Here is a 16464-nt window from a genome sequence, read left to right as displayed (position 1 = left end):
AGTGGAAGGATAATTTTTTACCCTGCTCCAACACAGCAGGCTGTGGCTTGATGACAAGCTGACTATTTGAATCAGGTGTGATGGAGCAGGGAAACATCTAGAACATGCAGGACAGTGTGGTTTACCAGACCCAGGATTGAGAAACACTGTTGCATTAAGAAAAAAAAAAAATTAAATACCAGAGGTGTAGGATTAAAGGTGCCATATGTAAGAATGTGGCCAAAAACGGTTACTACATTCAAATTCAAAACACTGACGTCTTTTAAGTTTCGTTTTCTGACGTAACTGGCAACCCGTGGTTGCTCGGCAGCTGAGACTCTACTGACTGCAATGATTGGTAGACGGCGGTAGGGGGTAGGGGGCGCCACATGCCAAAACATGATTTCAAAACATAAACATGATTTGCAGTCTGCAAAAAAATGCAGTTTCAATGCAAATATTTTGGCTGTACTGTTGTTGGTTCAGTATGTTATATGAATATTATTCCTGGCCAGTTTATTACATAATGCACCTTTGAAACAAAAGAAAAACAAAATCCCACCACAGTTGTCCTCCAAGTCAAGGTTGTAATTAGTGTTTTTCGTCCTATGTGGGCTGCCTTTAAGTGGGACAGAGGACGCTATTTTTGTGACTCTCACAGCTGCGTACGTGCGTGTGCGTGTGCATGTGTGTGTTAACTCACATCCAAAAATGAGAGATGTGGCACAATATGATCAGACAATAATCACGGGGACATCATTACTCGCCCTGTCCTCGGGAGACCGAAAGCAGTCACTGAAATAAATGGGTTATCAAAATGCGAGGCCAGAAAAATCTGCCAGTTTGATTCCCTGATGGATACAGGAGTAAAGGTAGAGAGATGACCTCATGCACAAACACAAATCAACTGGAAAATGTGCATCTCTGCAGAGTACTCGTATACGTAAATAAAACGTCCGTTTAAATGTCTAAATGATTGATTTCCTTTGAATTAAAGTACCCAAGTTCAAAAACCAAATGTATAATATAAGTCTAATCTATTTAGTCCTGTCAAACGCTAACGCGTCAACATTAACGCACGACACGTTTCCATGACGACTGACCCGAAAAAGACACACGTGACGCCAAGTTTACGTGACTCCGGATTGTTAAAATGAGTCTGTAAAGTAACGCTAAACTTTAAAAACAGAGACACACATATGCAGTACACAGGTAAGCTGGTTACTTGTAGCGCTGCTCTTTTCGTCTAATAAGCAGACCGCTCCAGTTCCACTGTAGGCGCGCTTAAAGGAGGTAATTCAGCTAACGGAGCTAACCGGTGCCTGGACTCCAGTGTCGCGGCACGTAAACATGACGTCATGCGCGTCTTTTTCCGGTCAGTCATCATGGAAACGTGCCATGCGTTAACGCGCCTTAACCTTTTGCACAGCACTAAATCTTTTATAATAGGGTCCGGGGATGTGACGTCATTACTTTACGTTTACATTACGCCATGTTGGAGGCTTCCTTTACTTCCTGTACTACTTCACTTCCACTTGGACTTGCTGTTCGTTTACATTCGCGCAAGCCATCAACATGGCCGTCACTTCCCAGAATGCAACGCGGTGCCAAAGCCCTATAATAGCAATAAAGAACAGGAACGCATCCTGAACGCCCAGGATTAGATACAGCACTTTTAAAAACACATTTTTAAATGTATGCACCAGCATTTACTACATTAAAAAAGGATGTTGAATGATATGTTTGGTTGTTAGTATCAGCCTTTGTGACATCATTGACTTTTGTGTGTGTGTGTGTGTGTGTGTGTGTGTGTGTCCAGGCGGCCAGAGTTCTGACCAACATGAAGGGTCTACAGGGCAGAACTCTGTTTCTGGCTCATGGGACAGCAGACGGTACAAACATTTATTTCTTTTTTTTTATGAAACCTTACAGTGCAGAGCATTAAAATGGAATGAACCCTCCCGCCAAAGCACTTATTTGCATGTCTTGCTTTTTTTTCTCCTCCACAGCGAACATTCACTTCCAGCACTCGGCAGAACTCATCAAACATTTAATAAAGATCGGAGCAAACTACACCATGCAGGTAAATTTGTATTCTTTCGCTGCACAGCAGGAGTTTCATCACTCAGACTACATCTGAAAAAACCACGCACATGAAAAATATGTCGTTTCTGATAAGTTCGCATTTTCGACGATAATTAATAGCTGTTACGATGCCGCTGCTGTGACAACATTTACTCGTTTTTCATGGTTATTCACTTTACCCGAGGCTGACATTGCTCTTTTAATTCTAAATCAATTTTTCCATCCCTGGGCTCATAAAACCTTATTTCACACCTCGATGAGTCACCACAAAAAAAACACACATGCATGTAAATGAGGGTTGTTTGTTTTTGTGTGTAAAAAAAGATCTGCACATAAAGCTTGTTGTCTTATAACTTTACCTTATTCTGGGCATAGTATTCAAAAATTATATCCTGCAATTTAAGCCATCTAAAATATAGTGGGGGGAAAAAACACAAAGCACAATTAGCTGTAATTCGTGATTGTTTGCGATTGTTTTCTTAAGTGAGATCCACAGTGTTCAGCAGCATCTATTTGTTGTAAGATTAACAGCTGTTAAGTCACAAAAATAAATACAAAATGGTCTCGTCTTTGAGTTTCAAACAAACCAAATTATGATTGGGATTTTATGGGTTCCACATGTGCCACAATTTGGAGAAAAGCAATTAAATTGCGTTCTGTAAAAGATAAAGAAGAACTGGTTGTTTGGATGATTCCCTGCTCCAACACACCTGAATCAAATGAGCGCGTCGTTAGCAGGCTGTGGCTTGATGACAAGCTGACTATTTGAATCAGGTGTGTTGGAGCAGAGAAACATCTAGACCAGGGGTCCGCAACCTTTAGAATGGAAGTTTGTGTAGATCTCTGTTCTGCACTGTGCAGCCAAGAATAGAACACTTTGCGTATTTACGCTCTTCCGGGTACTATTGCCCTCGCCAGCAGTCCCATGTTTTTTAGGGACAAAGCGGAGCTCCGCGAGACAACAATTCCAGGAATTTAGCACATTGTGACGTAGCAATGAGTGCAGAAGTCAACATTGCGTCTTTTTTTACACTATGCCTACTGATAGGGCTTCCAGAGTCCAGGATTAAAATGATTAAAAAGTTGATTTTGCATATGTCTCCTTTAGGCTTAAAACAAAATCCCACCACAGTTGTCCTCCAAGTCAAGGTTGTAATTTGTGTTTTTCATCCTATGTGGGCTGCCTATAAGAGGGACAGAGGACGCTATTTTTGTTTTCACTTGGCATGTACAAAAAGCGGAACATGTGAATTACAAAGATTACCCACAAAGTAATTACACAAGTATATATTTCAGTTTTGTTTGTTAAAAAAAAGCTTGTTCTGTTGTGTTTCTCCATTTCAGATTTATCCAGACGAAGGACACTTTCTGTCAGAGCGCAGCCGCGTCCAGCTGACTCACTCCCTGATTGGTTATTTTAAAGGCTGTCTGCTCGATGCGTCGTCGCTACTCGACCAGCAGCACGACGACGAGTGAGAAGGTCGTTGATTTGTTGTTTTACGAGCGTGTGTGCCCCTGGTAGACTGACATACATGTGTCGACCGTGTGTGTAGACATGTGTGTCATGTTGTGTTTTATACCCGTAGAACAATGTTTCATTCTTCTCGTCATCCACGATCTGGCTATTTTCCGTCCTTGTCGCCTCAGTTTTCACCTATAGGGGGCACTATAACAAACTACAGTATGTAACAGGTGGATTAGATACAGAAGGAATCATGTCTTTCTTCTGGAGAGATATCACGGGTGATACTAAAAATCCCACAGAAAAACATTTTGTTCAATAAACATAGGAGGGTTTGTTGGACAAAATGTAATATAATACCCATAAGTATATTTGTATAAGTGTATAATTTGTTTAAAAAGTATATATTTTGATTTTAGTAGCATTGTACATGTACTTTAGGCAAGGGCCTTGTTTTACAGAGGCCACACCATCTTGTGCTGCCATGTTTCTACAGCAGTCTGAAGGGTCAAACAAGTCAACATTTACATTTTTATTTACTGCGCAAAGTAAGACGACTGCATCCTTTTTAGTACACGAAGGCCACTGTAGTTGTGTCACAGAAAACACAGTCATGTCCATCTGTCAGTGTAGGCTCCTTCTTTTTTTCTTTTTTTTTTTGTACATTGTCTGGCTTTAAATGGATTTTTGGACAAGTCATTTTATCAACTGCAAGCTCTTTCTCTAAAGTATTAAATTGTTTTGTTTTGATGCAAAATTGCACCAATCTGCTCTGTCGGTGTGTCATGACTCTATTTTAAACGCATGCTCCAAATATTCTTTGAGAAAAACATTGATTTTGTTTTTTCTCTATCATTTTATAGCCTATAGTGTCCTGATGTTTAATCTGAGTGGTTGTTGTTCAGGGCAATGCGTAATACGTAAGCGTGGCAATGTGATACAGTAACGTTAGGCAGCAATAGATGAACAGCAGGGGTCTCAAACTCAAATGACCTAGGGGCCAATGCACATCTAGTGTGGTCAAGAGGGGGCTGGCCTAGAGAACAAAAGGTGGGGGAAAAAACAATGATCACATGCATACTTAAAGGTGCCATATGTAAGAATGTGGCCAAAAACTGTTACTACATTCAAATTCAAAATACCGAGGTCTTTTAGGTTTCGTTTTCTGACGTAACTGGCCACCTGTGGTTGCTCGGCAGCTGAGACTCTACTGACTGCAATGATTGGTAGATGGCGGTAGGTGGCGCCACATGACAAAACATAATTTGCAGTCTGCAATTTTTTAATGCAAATATTTTGGCTCTACTGTTGTTGGTGAGTTCAGTTTGTTATATGAACATTATTCCTGAGTCTCTGTGACATATTAGGAGGATTTTATGGCCAGTTGCTTTACATGCAAAATTAATGTATTAATATCAAAAACTGACATTTATTTTAAATTACATAAATAATAGTGTGGACAACTGCAATTAAAATTCATACCAGGTGCTGTTTCGGCCACTGCCATTCGAGGCTCGGGCCCTAACAAGCGTATATGTAATTGAATGTTGTATATGATACATTTAATAATGGGATAATTATGACCAAATGTCTTATTATTACTGTTATGAAAAAAAATTGCGAGCAAACATGTATTATATTCTATCACCTCGCTGCCAGCTGTGCCTCAGCTACACACTGTGTTTAAAAGACGGTGGTGGTTGTGAGCCATGTTTTCATTATAACATGATATTAAGTGGGGGGCTGCATGTAATCGATGGGAGGGGGGGGGGGGGCGCATGTTGCCCCCAGGCCATCAGTTTGAGACCCCTGATGTACAGGCTTGTAAACATTTTTTTTTTATTATTTATTGTTGTGTTTATATTTATCGCCTCTTAAAAAGTATTGTGACACATTAAAACGTATTATTTTTTCCACTCGAAGATTTAAGAAGTGGCATATTTGATGTCTTCTGTTTAGAGCAGGGTTTCTCACTCCTGGTCCTGGAGACAGTGGGACAGTACACAGTCTCAGCCTGGAACCTGTTTGATTAATCGATATTTAAATAAACAGTTAGTTTTCCCAAGAAAGACTAAACATCAGTCCAAAATAGGATGGAGGAAAGATGCAAACATTTCTGTAAATATCTGTAAAAAGGAAACTGAAACCTCAGAATGGACACATTCCAAGACTTTTGTTTAATTGTGTGTATTTATTTAATTATTAGTGCTAATTAATTTGTACCACTTTAAACCATGATTATATAATGATGTACAGGATTTGTGTCCCTTTATGTCCCGTTTTTCCACTGATTGAATTTTTGTACTGTTGCCTGCAAAGGACGGCACTTAAAGGCGTCACACACTGGAAGTGTCATGGCAACACAGAGCCTGAGTGCACTCCTGACTGTGACCGATGGGCACGAGAGTGATTCAGAGGATTACTGTCTGTCGCGCACAAGCGCCATTAATCACACTGACGCAGCTTTTAGACAAGAGGAGACAAGTTACAAGTTTAATTTCTGGGAAGGGTTTTTGAGCCATGTTGATAATCCCTCAGCATTTGGCTACCAATCTGTTGCCGTGGCGACCGTCATAATTTAATTTAAAAGGTGAGGCCTGGAGCTGTGTCGGTCTTGGACAAATCGGATGCAAACGCAGTATCACCATACATAAAATTAAAGACATTTGCTGTGGCCATAAAAGTTGTACATTTTATTTTTAGTCTCATTAGACGGAACATAAAATAATAATGTGATAATTTGTCAGTGAACTCATTAACTCCATGAAGAGAGAAAGAAAAAAATTAATAAATGATGGATAATCATAACGTAACATTTGTTTCTCTCTTTCATGCAGGCAGTTATGATGTAAAGATATAAAATATAAAATACCTTTTCCTTTATAAACTCTGTTTGTGTGTGTGCGGCAGCCTGCTGTGTAACATTGTCAGCTGTCTCAACATTCACATTGAGAAGAAAACAATGGAAAAATCCTCCTGTACTTCAGAAATACAGGAGAAGGGAACATTTACCTTTGTCTCTGTCCTACATGACCTTCAGAAATCCCATGCCCACACTGCTCACACTCCACTTTAATTACATCATAGCAATTACTGAGCCAATATGAAGGCCTTGTCTACTGAGGAAACTGTGAGTTACAACCTGAACCAGGAAATACGTTGGTCTCTGGTGGTTCTGTTGAGAAATGAAGGAGTAAAAAAGGTGTTGTACAAAGAGAAATCCATCACTTTACTTAATTGAGAGCATGGGGCTGAGGTCACACCAGTCAACTTCGACCAGAATCATGCAGGTCTTCGTTATTATGCACTTCATCATAGTTGTTTTGGGTTTTTTGCAGCTGTTGATTTATTTTTGCTCTGCATCTACTTGTAGTCGTCATTTGTGTCGGTCTGTGTATGTTTGTGGACATAACATCTGTGTCTTTGCATCACTTCTTATAGGCCCTCTGCATTTTCCCCTGCAAGGTCATGTTTGTTTCCATGTTCCACACTGGAAATAAGGGGCTTCACACTTCCGATAGAGGAAAAACTGTATCTTCTACCGCTTTATCCTCCACATGAGGGCGATAGGTGGGGTCACACCCTGGACAGATCGCCAGTTCATCACAGGGGCCACACATAGAGACAAACCACCATTCACTCTCACACTGTATTTGCTGAGTTCTTCCTACAGTGATCTAACACTGCCATCTCCTGGTCAATGCTGTGCAGCATGGCTATATTAAAAATAATTTAGTTTAGTAATTTAGCTTTTTTATTCACACGACACACGTGCAACAACAACAACAACAAAAAAAGGTCAAACAATTACCCACAGTAGTGGCTGAACAGGCACAGACTGAAGATATACATTTGGAAAACAACTGATCACAGTGGTCGTTTATGCGATTGGTACCACCTGGACTTTTTTTCTTGTGTGAGAAACTGAGCAGCTGATTTCAGATGGAGATTTAATGGGTCCTTTGCACAGCTGTCATTGTGACACCACATTTTAGCAGGGAGAAGAGCCCATCTGATCAAGTTAAAGATAGCTCTGTTAGGTAAGGAGTGAGCACCCAGAAACATGAGGGAGTCATTATAAATTAGACTGTCTCCACCTGTGACCTGTCAAAGTGACTGCTGCTCAAAGGTATGATCCATTGAATAATTAAGACCAGGTGAAGTTACACACAAGTGTAAGGTCGACTTGTAATTCATTTGTCTTCACAAGGCAGATCACAAAAGAATTAAGGGAAAATCTGTGATAAATGATTGAGAAACTGTGATCAGGTCACTTTCTGAACCACATTATCAGACATTTACATACATTTAAAAAAGACAGCAAGGAATTGTAATGATGAATAACAGAAGTAGCTTTATTTTTTAAAAAAGGAAAAAAAAAAAAAGAAGGCAAACGTACATTCTCTTTGACTGCAAAACAATTTCAAAATGACCAAACGCTATTAAATTCGTAGACAACTCTTGGAAATTAAAATAGATTCTGGACATTATAATCTGGGTGACTTTCTCAAACCCATCTCTGCCTCTGGTTTAATACTCCTCGCCCTCTTCATCCTCGTCGCACGAGTCGATGCCGACCTCTTCGTAATCCTTCTCCAGGGCAGCCATGTCTTCTCTGGCCTCTGAGAACTCTCCCTCCTCCATTCCCTCTCCGACGTACCAGTGGACGAAGGCTCTCTTGGCGTACATCAGGTCAAACTTATGGTCGAGTCGAGCCCAGGCCTCTGCGATGGCAGTGGTGTTGCTCAGCATGCACACGGCCCTCTGCACTTTGGCCAGGTCACCACCAGGAACCACGGTGGGCGGCTGGTAGTTGATGCCCACCTTGAAGCCAGTGGGACACCAGTCCACAAACTGGATGCTGCGCTTGGTCTTGATGGTGGCGATGGCGTCGTTGACGTCTTTGGGCACCACGTCACCACGATATAAAAGGCAGCAGGCCATGTACTTTCCGTGACGAGGGTCGCATTTCACCATCTGATTGGCCGGCTCAAAGCAGGCATTGGTGATCTCAGACACAGTGAGCTGCTCATGATAGGCTTTCTCTGCTGAGATAACCGGAGCATAGGTGGCCAGGGGGAAGTGGATTCGAGGGTAGGGCACCAGGTTGGTCTGGAACTCGGTCAAGTCCACGTTCAGAGCGCCATCAAAGCGCAGGGAGGCGGTGATGGAGGACACAATCTGGCTGATGAGGCGATTTAGATTGGTGTAGGTGGGACGGTCGATGTCCAGGTTCCTGCGGCAGATGTCGTAGATGGCCTCATTGTCCACCATGAAGGCGCAGTCAGAGTGCTCCAGCGTGGTGTGGGTGGTCAGGATGGAGTTGTAGGGCTCTACCACCGCGGTAGACACCTGAGGAGCTGGGTAGATGGCAAACTCCAGCTTGGACTTCTTGCCAAAATCCACTGAGAGGCGCTCCATCAGCAGAGAGGTGAAACCAGAGCCAGTTCCTCCCCCAAAAGAGTGGAAGACCAGGAAACCTTGGAGACCTGTGCACTGGTCAGCCTGAAAAAAGAAAGGACACACTGTTATGAATTTTTAATATCAAGAATAAAAACAGGATTTCCTTCTTTAATTTCTGTACGATTTTATTAAATTTTACTTGATACGTTGGTTTTCAATCAACTCACAAAAGCAATGTCAATGTGGGTTTTTTTCCACTTGAGACACGAGATGAATGGTGTCTTTTTCTTACCAGGAAAAACACATTTAAGAATTTTCAGCCCTAAGCCATGCCACTTACCAGTTTGCGGATCCTGTGCAGAACATTGTCGATGTGCTCTTTTCCTACAGTGTAGTGACCACGTGCATAGTTGTTGGCGGCGTCCTCTTTGCCTGAGATCAGCTGCTCCGGGTGAAAGAGCTGTCGGTACGTGCCTGAGCGAACTTCATCTAAAAAAAGAGAGCAGAGCTAGAGTTAAAGTAAAATAAATTGGCCCAGTTTAAAAATTATAAATATATAAACTGTAAAAATGTTGTATTGATTCCACTTTCAGGTTTAATTTGAGTGTTTGTATTTAATGTTTTGCACTATTTTGACATCCACTATAACTTAGTTTATGATCAACTGGATTAATCTTTACAGCTTTATTGACTTTGTTGCTTCCTTCTCTCGCTCGGTAATTCACTTTGCTCGATCATGTCAGCTCCACTCCATAAACAGAAGGAGGAGTGTTTAAATAAATAAAAAAAAAAAAAAAAAAAAGATGGAATGAGACAGAACACGTTTTCCTCCTCACCAATCACAGTGGGCTCCAGGTCGACAAAGATGGCCCTGGGCACGTACTTCCCGTTGCCAGTCTCACTGAAGAAGGTGGTGAAAGAGTCGTCGTAGCCTCCGGAGGGCTTGTCCTTCTGCATGTGGCCGTCAGGCTGAATGCCGTGCTCCAAGCAGTACAGCTCCCAGCAAGTGTTGCCCATCTGGACACCGGCCTGGCCCACATGAATGGAGATGCACTCACGCTGTGGAGGGGGGGGGGGGATTGTTATTAATGTAACAGCAAAGTGATTTCTGGTCTGACTGCAGATTACGATCAGCGTCTGGCTTCTGAAAAGGAACATTTAAAAACATAAGTAGGTCAGAGCATTTTTCTGAAAGGCTTCTACAGTGCAAACATTAAACCTGTCTCAGCTTGCTGGAGTTTGAGTCTGGTCATGTCTTCTTCTCGCAAGGTTTGGGAAATCTTTTAATTGCCCGCGCATCCTTGCAAGGGTGTGTGATCTGATCACTGGTCTAAATAAGGACCCTTTGCTGATTAGCACAGTCTTGTCAGAAAGCCTTCCGGGGGTCAAAGGTCTTCCACACCATGCTGAAAGGGTTTCTTGTAAATGATGTGGGTGACAGGGGATGCAGTGGTTTAGTGAGTGCAGTGGAGTGAAACGCGTTTGGTATTTGGAGAAAACATTTGACCCGAGTGAGTTCAGAATGCAGTGTCTTCTGTCCTGTTACTCCGGGACTGTTCAAAAGAGGTTGAGTGCACCATGAAAGGACCAGTGTGTAGCATTTAGGAAAATGTATTGGTGGAAATTACATATAATAATACCCACTATTCATACTTAGTCTTCGTAAGTGTATGACTTATTTAATATAAAAAATACTTTGGTTGTCATGGACTGAGAATCAGCCATTTAACCCTTTAACAAGTCACAAAGTGTCCATCTGGACTTTTTTTTTGCTTATTTTAACCATAAAAGGGACAGAAAATGTCCTGTGTCTAAGTGCTTTTGCCGTTTTTTCTAGAATACCTTTCAATATCTGGTTGTTCATGTTAAAATAGTGTATTAACAATTTAAAATGAATATAGTACGTGTTGAATTTGAAATTTGAACAGTATAAAACATATTTAAAATAACATTTGTTATGTAACTCTCCTCTCCGGTGACAAAGACGCTGATTCTCCGGCTTCCTGCAGCACCGTGAGTCATATTACCGCGATTACCACATTTTGACCTTCATAATAATGTAATGCAAATTTCACTTGGGATCGGTGTTAAAGGATTAAAGGTGCCATATGTAAGAATGTGGCCAAAAACGGTTACTACATTCAAATTCAAAATACCGAGGTCTTTTAGGTTTGGTTTTCTGGCAACCCGTGCTTGCTCGGCAGCTGAGACTCTACTGACTGCAATGATTGGTAGACGGCGGTAGGTGGCGCCACATGCCAAAACATGATTTCAAAACATAAACATGATTTGCAGTCTGCAAAATATTTTTTTCAATGCAAATATTTTGGCTGTACTGTTGTTGTTGACGAGTTCAGTTTGTTATATGAACATTATTCCTGAGTCTCTGTGACATATTAGGAGGATTTTACGACCAGTTGCTTTAGATCTATTACATAATGCACCTTTAAATGTACTTTTGGCAAGGGCCTTGCTTTACTGAGTCTGGCTATTATTGTGCTGCCATGTTTCCAAACCAGCTAGAGCGTTCATTTTTCATTTTGAAGCTTTATATTACTACACAAACAAAGACACACATTCTTTCCACGATGCACAGACCACCATAGTTCCCTGACATGTGTGGGGAAGGAGGGGTGAGCAGCGGAGGCCCCTCTGTTAGTTACAATCTGCTGTCTCGCCGTTAGATGTCACCAATTCTTACACACTGGATCTTTATAACAAAGAAATCTGCATCTTTCCTGCAGGAAATCAATTCCTGCTGATCTCCAGACGTCGTGTGCCAACATTATCACTGCAGACGTGCTTTCACTGGTGTTTAGAGAACACTCCCAAGGTAATTATTGCCGTTGACGTGTCATTATGCGCCGTTTAACCAACCCCGATGATAAATGATTTTGTGTTAACAGACCACAAACTCATTTTGACAAGATCCAGTAAAATATGTGTGTTGCTGTAAATTCCAAACCTTTGACCTTTGACTAGTTATATTTTACTATGGACGACCCAGAGTAGAAACAACATGATGTTATAGCTGAGTGACAATGCTTTATGACATAATTTTCACAAGATTACAAGTGAAATGTCCAGCTTTTTTTGCTGGGTGGATGAATAAAAATGACAAGAATTCTTATTTTTCTTATTTCAGCGTGGATTTTGTACTTGTTTTGAATGATGATCTCCACGTGTTGTACAAAAAGCTTTTGTTATAGAGTCACAGTGACATGCTAAGTATGGCAGCACAGCTCAGCAGTCTGCTATTTTGAGTGAGCCCCCCCCCACCCCCCCACACACCCACACGATCACCCCGTCTCACCCACTAACCTGTGTGGACTCCCAGACTGCAGCTTATATCGTGTACAAAATATAGCGATACATTACCGTTAACTTATTTGAACAAACAAACAAAATAAAGTAAATCAAGTATCTGTGTTGCCCCACAACGCATCCTTTCATGTACACAAGACAAACTGACTCTTGTGAAATCACACTTTGACGCGCAAAGTGTGATTTGCGACATCATTCTTCCTTTCTCTTTCACAATGTGATCCTTGCGTTTCAGTATATACATCCAATACACAACTTCGGCAAATATTAGGATGTCATAGCCCCACTTCTCTGAGCCTTCACCCCACTTGATGTCATTCTTCTTGCGTTTGGAGTTTGTACTTTACATAGCCTTCAAAGCTTTATGCACGTGCTCCATGACTTCTCCATTTCTGTGGCAGCATTACATGTATACTACCGCTTTGAGAGTCATTTTGGGGGTTTTTCCCGTGTTTGAGGACATTTCTTGAAATGATGCTGTCTACAGAAAATAAGATTGTTCAGGGAAAGTACTGCCTCCATGTAGATGAAGCCTAAATGTTGCTTCATGTTGCTCACTGTGCCTTTAAGTGTTTGCCCTCTGTTCACGTTGTGTGTGTGTGTGTCCCAAATGGCGCAGCAGGAAGTGGCACCATATCTGAGCCCCTTGGAAAACATGCGTCTCTGACAGTGTTCTTATTCACTTCTGTTTTTCCTCTGCTTTCCGAAACATTGCAACATGCTCACTGCTAAATAAGAGCAAAAGTCAAAGGTGAACGCTGTGCCAGAAATGTCATGCCATGTGTTTCCTCTCATGTTCAACAAGAAAGATTTGTGTTTTTTGAGTGATTCTTACTGCGTTTGCAATGAGTGTGTCTTTAAATGTATGTATTAAAATGAGCCAATAGCAGCAGCTTCAGCCCTGCAGGAATGCAGCAGCTTATCAGCACAGCAGTGAACTGCGGGCATAAAAATGTGAAATTCACAAGAGCGACTGCTGGAAGCCACATCAGCATTCCCAACTAGTGGGGCAAATAAGCACACCCTCCTGACTGACAGCTCCCCAAACACCATATGGAAACAGTTAACCTTTACTGGGGCTGCAGTCCACAGGCCTGGAAGCACATTTCCACAGCCTGACTATGTTTTTTTCACCATTTTGAACACACAAAGGCTTCCTGTGCCTGTGTGTTACACGCCACAGCAGAGGCAGACTGTGTCTCATAAGGAGACCGTTATGTTTAATAGGAATTTGAGCAGATAGAGGAGGAAAACTATGGTTTCGATAAAGTTTTCCTGGTCACATGTCAGATAAGACTCACAGTTTTCACCAGCAGTCAGAAATAAATCTTCAAAAGTTGTTAGTAAGTCATTAATTGTTAATAATGTAATAATGACCTGATACTCACCATTCTGATACTTTGATTGTCCTTTTTTTGTATTGGAGGAGAGGTTCTTCAACTTGTGGATTCTCACAGTGCACTATAATGGGAGCTCTGTAAGAGAGGTTTCACCACAGTGTGTCATACACTCTTTTATAACTTCAGCAGTGGGTGGAGAGGAGGAGGAGGAGCCATCAACAGCTGCTACGTTCTTCTTTTAAAAAATCCCCCACAGCCCCCCCTTTTTTATTGCTTCAACTTCCTGTTTGGCCTTTTGGTTTAATAGGATGTACATGGTGGTAGGAATTTGAAATATTATAATTTGCAATGCATTTTAAATTCAGATAGATAGATAGATAGATAGATAGATAGATAGATAGATAGATAGATAGATAGATAGATAGATAGATAGATAGATAGATAGATGTCTCCAGGCCTGATCACTTCAAACTGTAGTATAGTATACAGCCACTAGATGGCGATATTGAGCCTCTTAGTGAATTGTCAGTTGTCAAAGTTCATTCAATAAACTACATTTCATCAATAATGAGGAGGAGCAGCCATCAACAGCTGTAATAAATATGAATTAATGTTCAATGGCCAGCAGAGGCGATTCTAGCATCTGTAGGGGCCCTAAGCAAATATTCCCAGGGGGCCCTTCCAACCAGTGTTCATCACCATTATGTTAGAAATAATTTCACACCAACGAAAAATGTTTGAGTTCAAAATATAATATAATTTTTTTCCGAAATGAATGGAATAACATTGAAAAACCTTGTAATTAAAAAGTATGTGAAAATATAAATGTAAAGAACAATAAAATACTGTAAATAGCTTTAAAAAACTATATAAACTTAGTAAAAAAAAAAAGGTTCACAAACTGTGCCTCTGATGACCAGTTATTATTGTGTATATTGTGCTGATGGAATAGTTATGTTTTATCATAATGCCACTGAGGTTTGTACTTTTTTTGGAGATGCAAAATTCTATTGTTGAGCTGTTTCTGTATTCCTGAACCTGTTTGTGTTTTTAAAAAACTGAGTAAAGAATGCAAATTGCAAACAAGTTCCTTTATTATACTATTAACTGTGGAATGATGATGCGGTGTGTTGAATTCATTGGGAACAAGGACATAAATATTGTGTTGCTTCGGTCCCTAATCCCTCAATTTCAGCTTTCACCTCACAACTGGCTGCCATTTCCAGTTTGTGAACTTTGCCTGTCCATCACTCTTTGCAGGAATGTATTGCTGATCCATGAACCTTCAGACGCCCGAGCTCATCACACCAGGACTTCAACTGTGAATGTAAAGGCCGTCATAATCCTCAAACAAACCCATGTGTCCACAGAAGCTAAAGAGTTTTATCCCCTGAACTGCTCATTCCTTTTCAAACACTCCCCCAAGCATCTTTCTCTCTCTCTGTCTCTTTTTTTTTTGGAAAGGAGAGATAGTTTACGATAGAGGGATAATGGAGATCTTTTTCAAGTGTTGAGTTTCGTCCTCCTCCCCTCGAGGACCACAGATTACTTTTCTTTTAGTGTTTGGACTGTAAACTATTTATTTCCCTGTTTTTGCTGCTTTTCTTTTGCCAGTGAACAAAATTTCATCATTTGTATTGTATAAATAAAACAAGAAATGCTTTGCCAGTATCTATTTTTATATTTTGACTTCACAGGAAGCTCTTATAATATATATTGTCTTTTTTTTTTTTTACATGGGCACACATTGTACTGAAATTATGCTGCATGTATAAAAATATGTTCGTTATGTTCCTTTCCTTGTAAATAATGGATATATTATAAGAACTGGATAGAGCACCGCCCCCTCTGCCTTGAAGACAATTTTGTCATGGTGGCCACTCTGGGTACTGCAAAGAAAAATACTCATGTGGCTCAAAAAGCAATTTTCCCATTGACCACAATAGTAAAAGAGACGCCTGTAAAAGTGTCCACAGGACACCTCGAGACATGGGCACAGGCTTTTGTAGATCTTTATATTCTATATTTTTATTTAATGGCATTTCATATTTGAAAAATCTTCCTAAATGACATAAAAAGCCCAGACAAGTCTTATGTCCCAGAGTGACGTCACAGCTGTGTACGAGCACAGCAAAGCGCGGTCATGTGGCGTCTCGGGAACGGCGCTGCTGTCAGTGAACCGTACGATATGGAAACTTTATAAGAACTGCGAATAAATGAAGGCAATGAGGGTTTTTTAATTTATTTTTATTTTTTTAATATTATGATAAAGGAGGTTATAGTTATTTATTGGTCCGCTCATTAGCGTTTATTTTCAAATGTATTATCGATGAATAGGGCTCGGGCACCGCGTTGCATTCTGGGACGCGGCGGCCATGTTCATGGCTATGCGAATGTAAACAAACAGCAAGTCGAACGAGAAGAAACAGAGTAGGGAGAAAGCAAAGAAAGAAAGAACCAAAAAAGATGTTTAAATCCCGCAAAGGATGTGGAATTTACCGGGATACGTTGAATCGGGTAGCCAGGGACCGGTATGTGGACAAAATCGGTACTATTAACAGTTTGGATCCATACGAAAGTCCCAACAAAGAGTGTAGCTCCGACAACGACTTGCTGCCGCACTTTTGTGGAACAGACATCTTTGGCTACCTTGTCTGCGCCTACACTTCAGAACAGTTCCGAAGCTACAAATCATTGAAGTCTCATGTGCAGTTCACAAATGGATGGGTTCAGGAGCTGCAGATAATGGAGCAGGCAAACACTGGGAAGACAGTAATCCTGACAAAGGTAAGCTGCGCTCCACCTCGTTCAGTAACTTAGTGCTAACAACCATTCACACATGTACTTTTAACTGTGTTTCCAAAGTGTACT

At 40.9% G+C, this 16464-nt stretch overlaps 2 protein-coding genes across 2 annotated transcripts in view; one reads left to right on the top strand and one right to left on the bottom strand.

Moving 5' to 3' along the window:
• Positions 1 to 3540, top strand: part of LOC310937527 (inactive dipeptidyl peptidase 10-like) — a gene marked incomplete at both ends in the record, with an annotated part of 48442 nt that extends 44902 nt beyond the window's left edge. The window contains 3 exons of the mRNA XM_083901810.1: positions 1799 to 1871; positions 1989 to 2062; positions 3409 to 3540. Of these exons, the coding sequence (XP_083757936.1) occupies positions 1799 to 1871; positions 1989 to 2062; positions 3409 to 3540 (279 nt within the window). The remainder of the gene's footprint in view (positions 1 to 1798; positions 1872 to 1988; positions 2063 to 3408) is intronic.
• Positions 3541 to 7852: 4312 nt separating this feature from the next.
• On the bottom strand, positions 7853 to 13780 carry LOC310937549 (tubulin alpha chain-like). Its single transcript, XM_083901832.1, has 4 exons — positions 13642 to 13780; positions 9766 to 9988; positions 9270 to 9418; positions 7853 to 9031 (listed from the first exon to the last, which is right to left on the bottom strand). The coding sequence occupies exons 1-4, from the start codon at positions 13642 to 13644 to the stop codon at positions 8057 to 8059; spliced, it is 1350 nt and encodes a 449-aa protein (XP_083757958.1). The 5' UTR covers positions 13645 to 13780; the 3' UTR covers positions 7853 to 8056.
• Between the last annotated feature and the right edge of the window lie 2684 nt (positions 13781 to 16464).

Source organism: Microchirus variegatus (genome assembly GCF_963457635.1).
Source record: "Microchirus variegatus genome assembly, chromosome: 1".
Classification (NCBI taxonomy): Eukaryota; Metazoa; Chordata; class Actinopteri; order Pleuronectiformes; family Soleidae; genus Microchirus; species Microchirus variegatus.
The sequence above is the reverse complement of the archived record's forward strand: the minus strand, read 5'-3'. Positions and strand labels throughout refer to the sequence as shown.

Coding starts and splice junctions, on each gene's coding strand:
- LOC310937549 (XM_083901832.1), bottom strand. Junction 9,419..9,765: donor CCTGGAGCCCACTGTGATTG/GTGAGGAGGAAA, acceptor CTCTTTTTTTAG/ATGAAGTTCGCTCAGGCACG. Junction 9,032..9,269: donor TGCACAGGATCCGCAAACTG/GTAAGTGGCATG, acceptor TTCTTTTTTCAG/GCTGACCAGTGCACAGGTCT.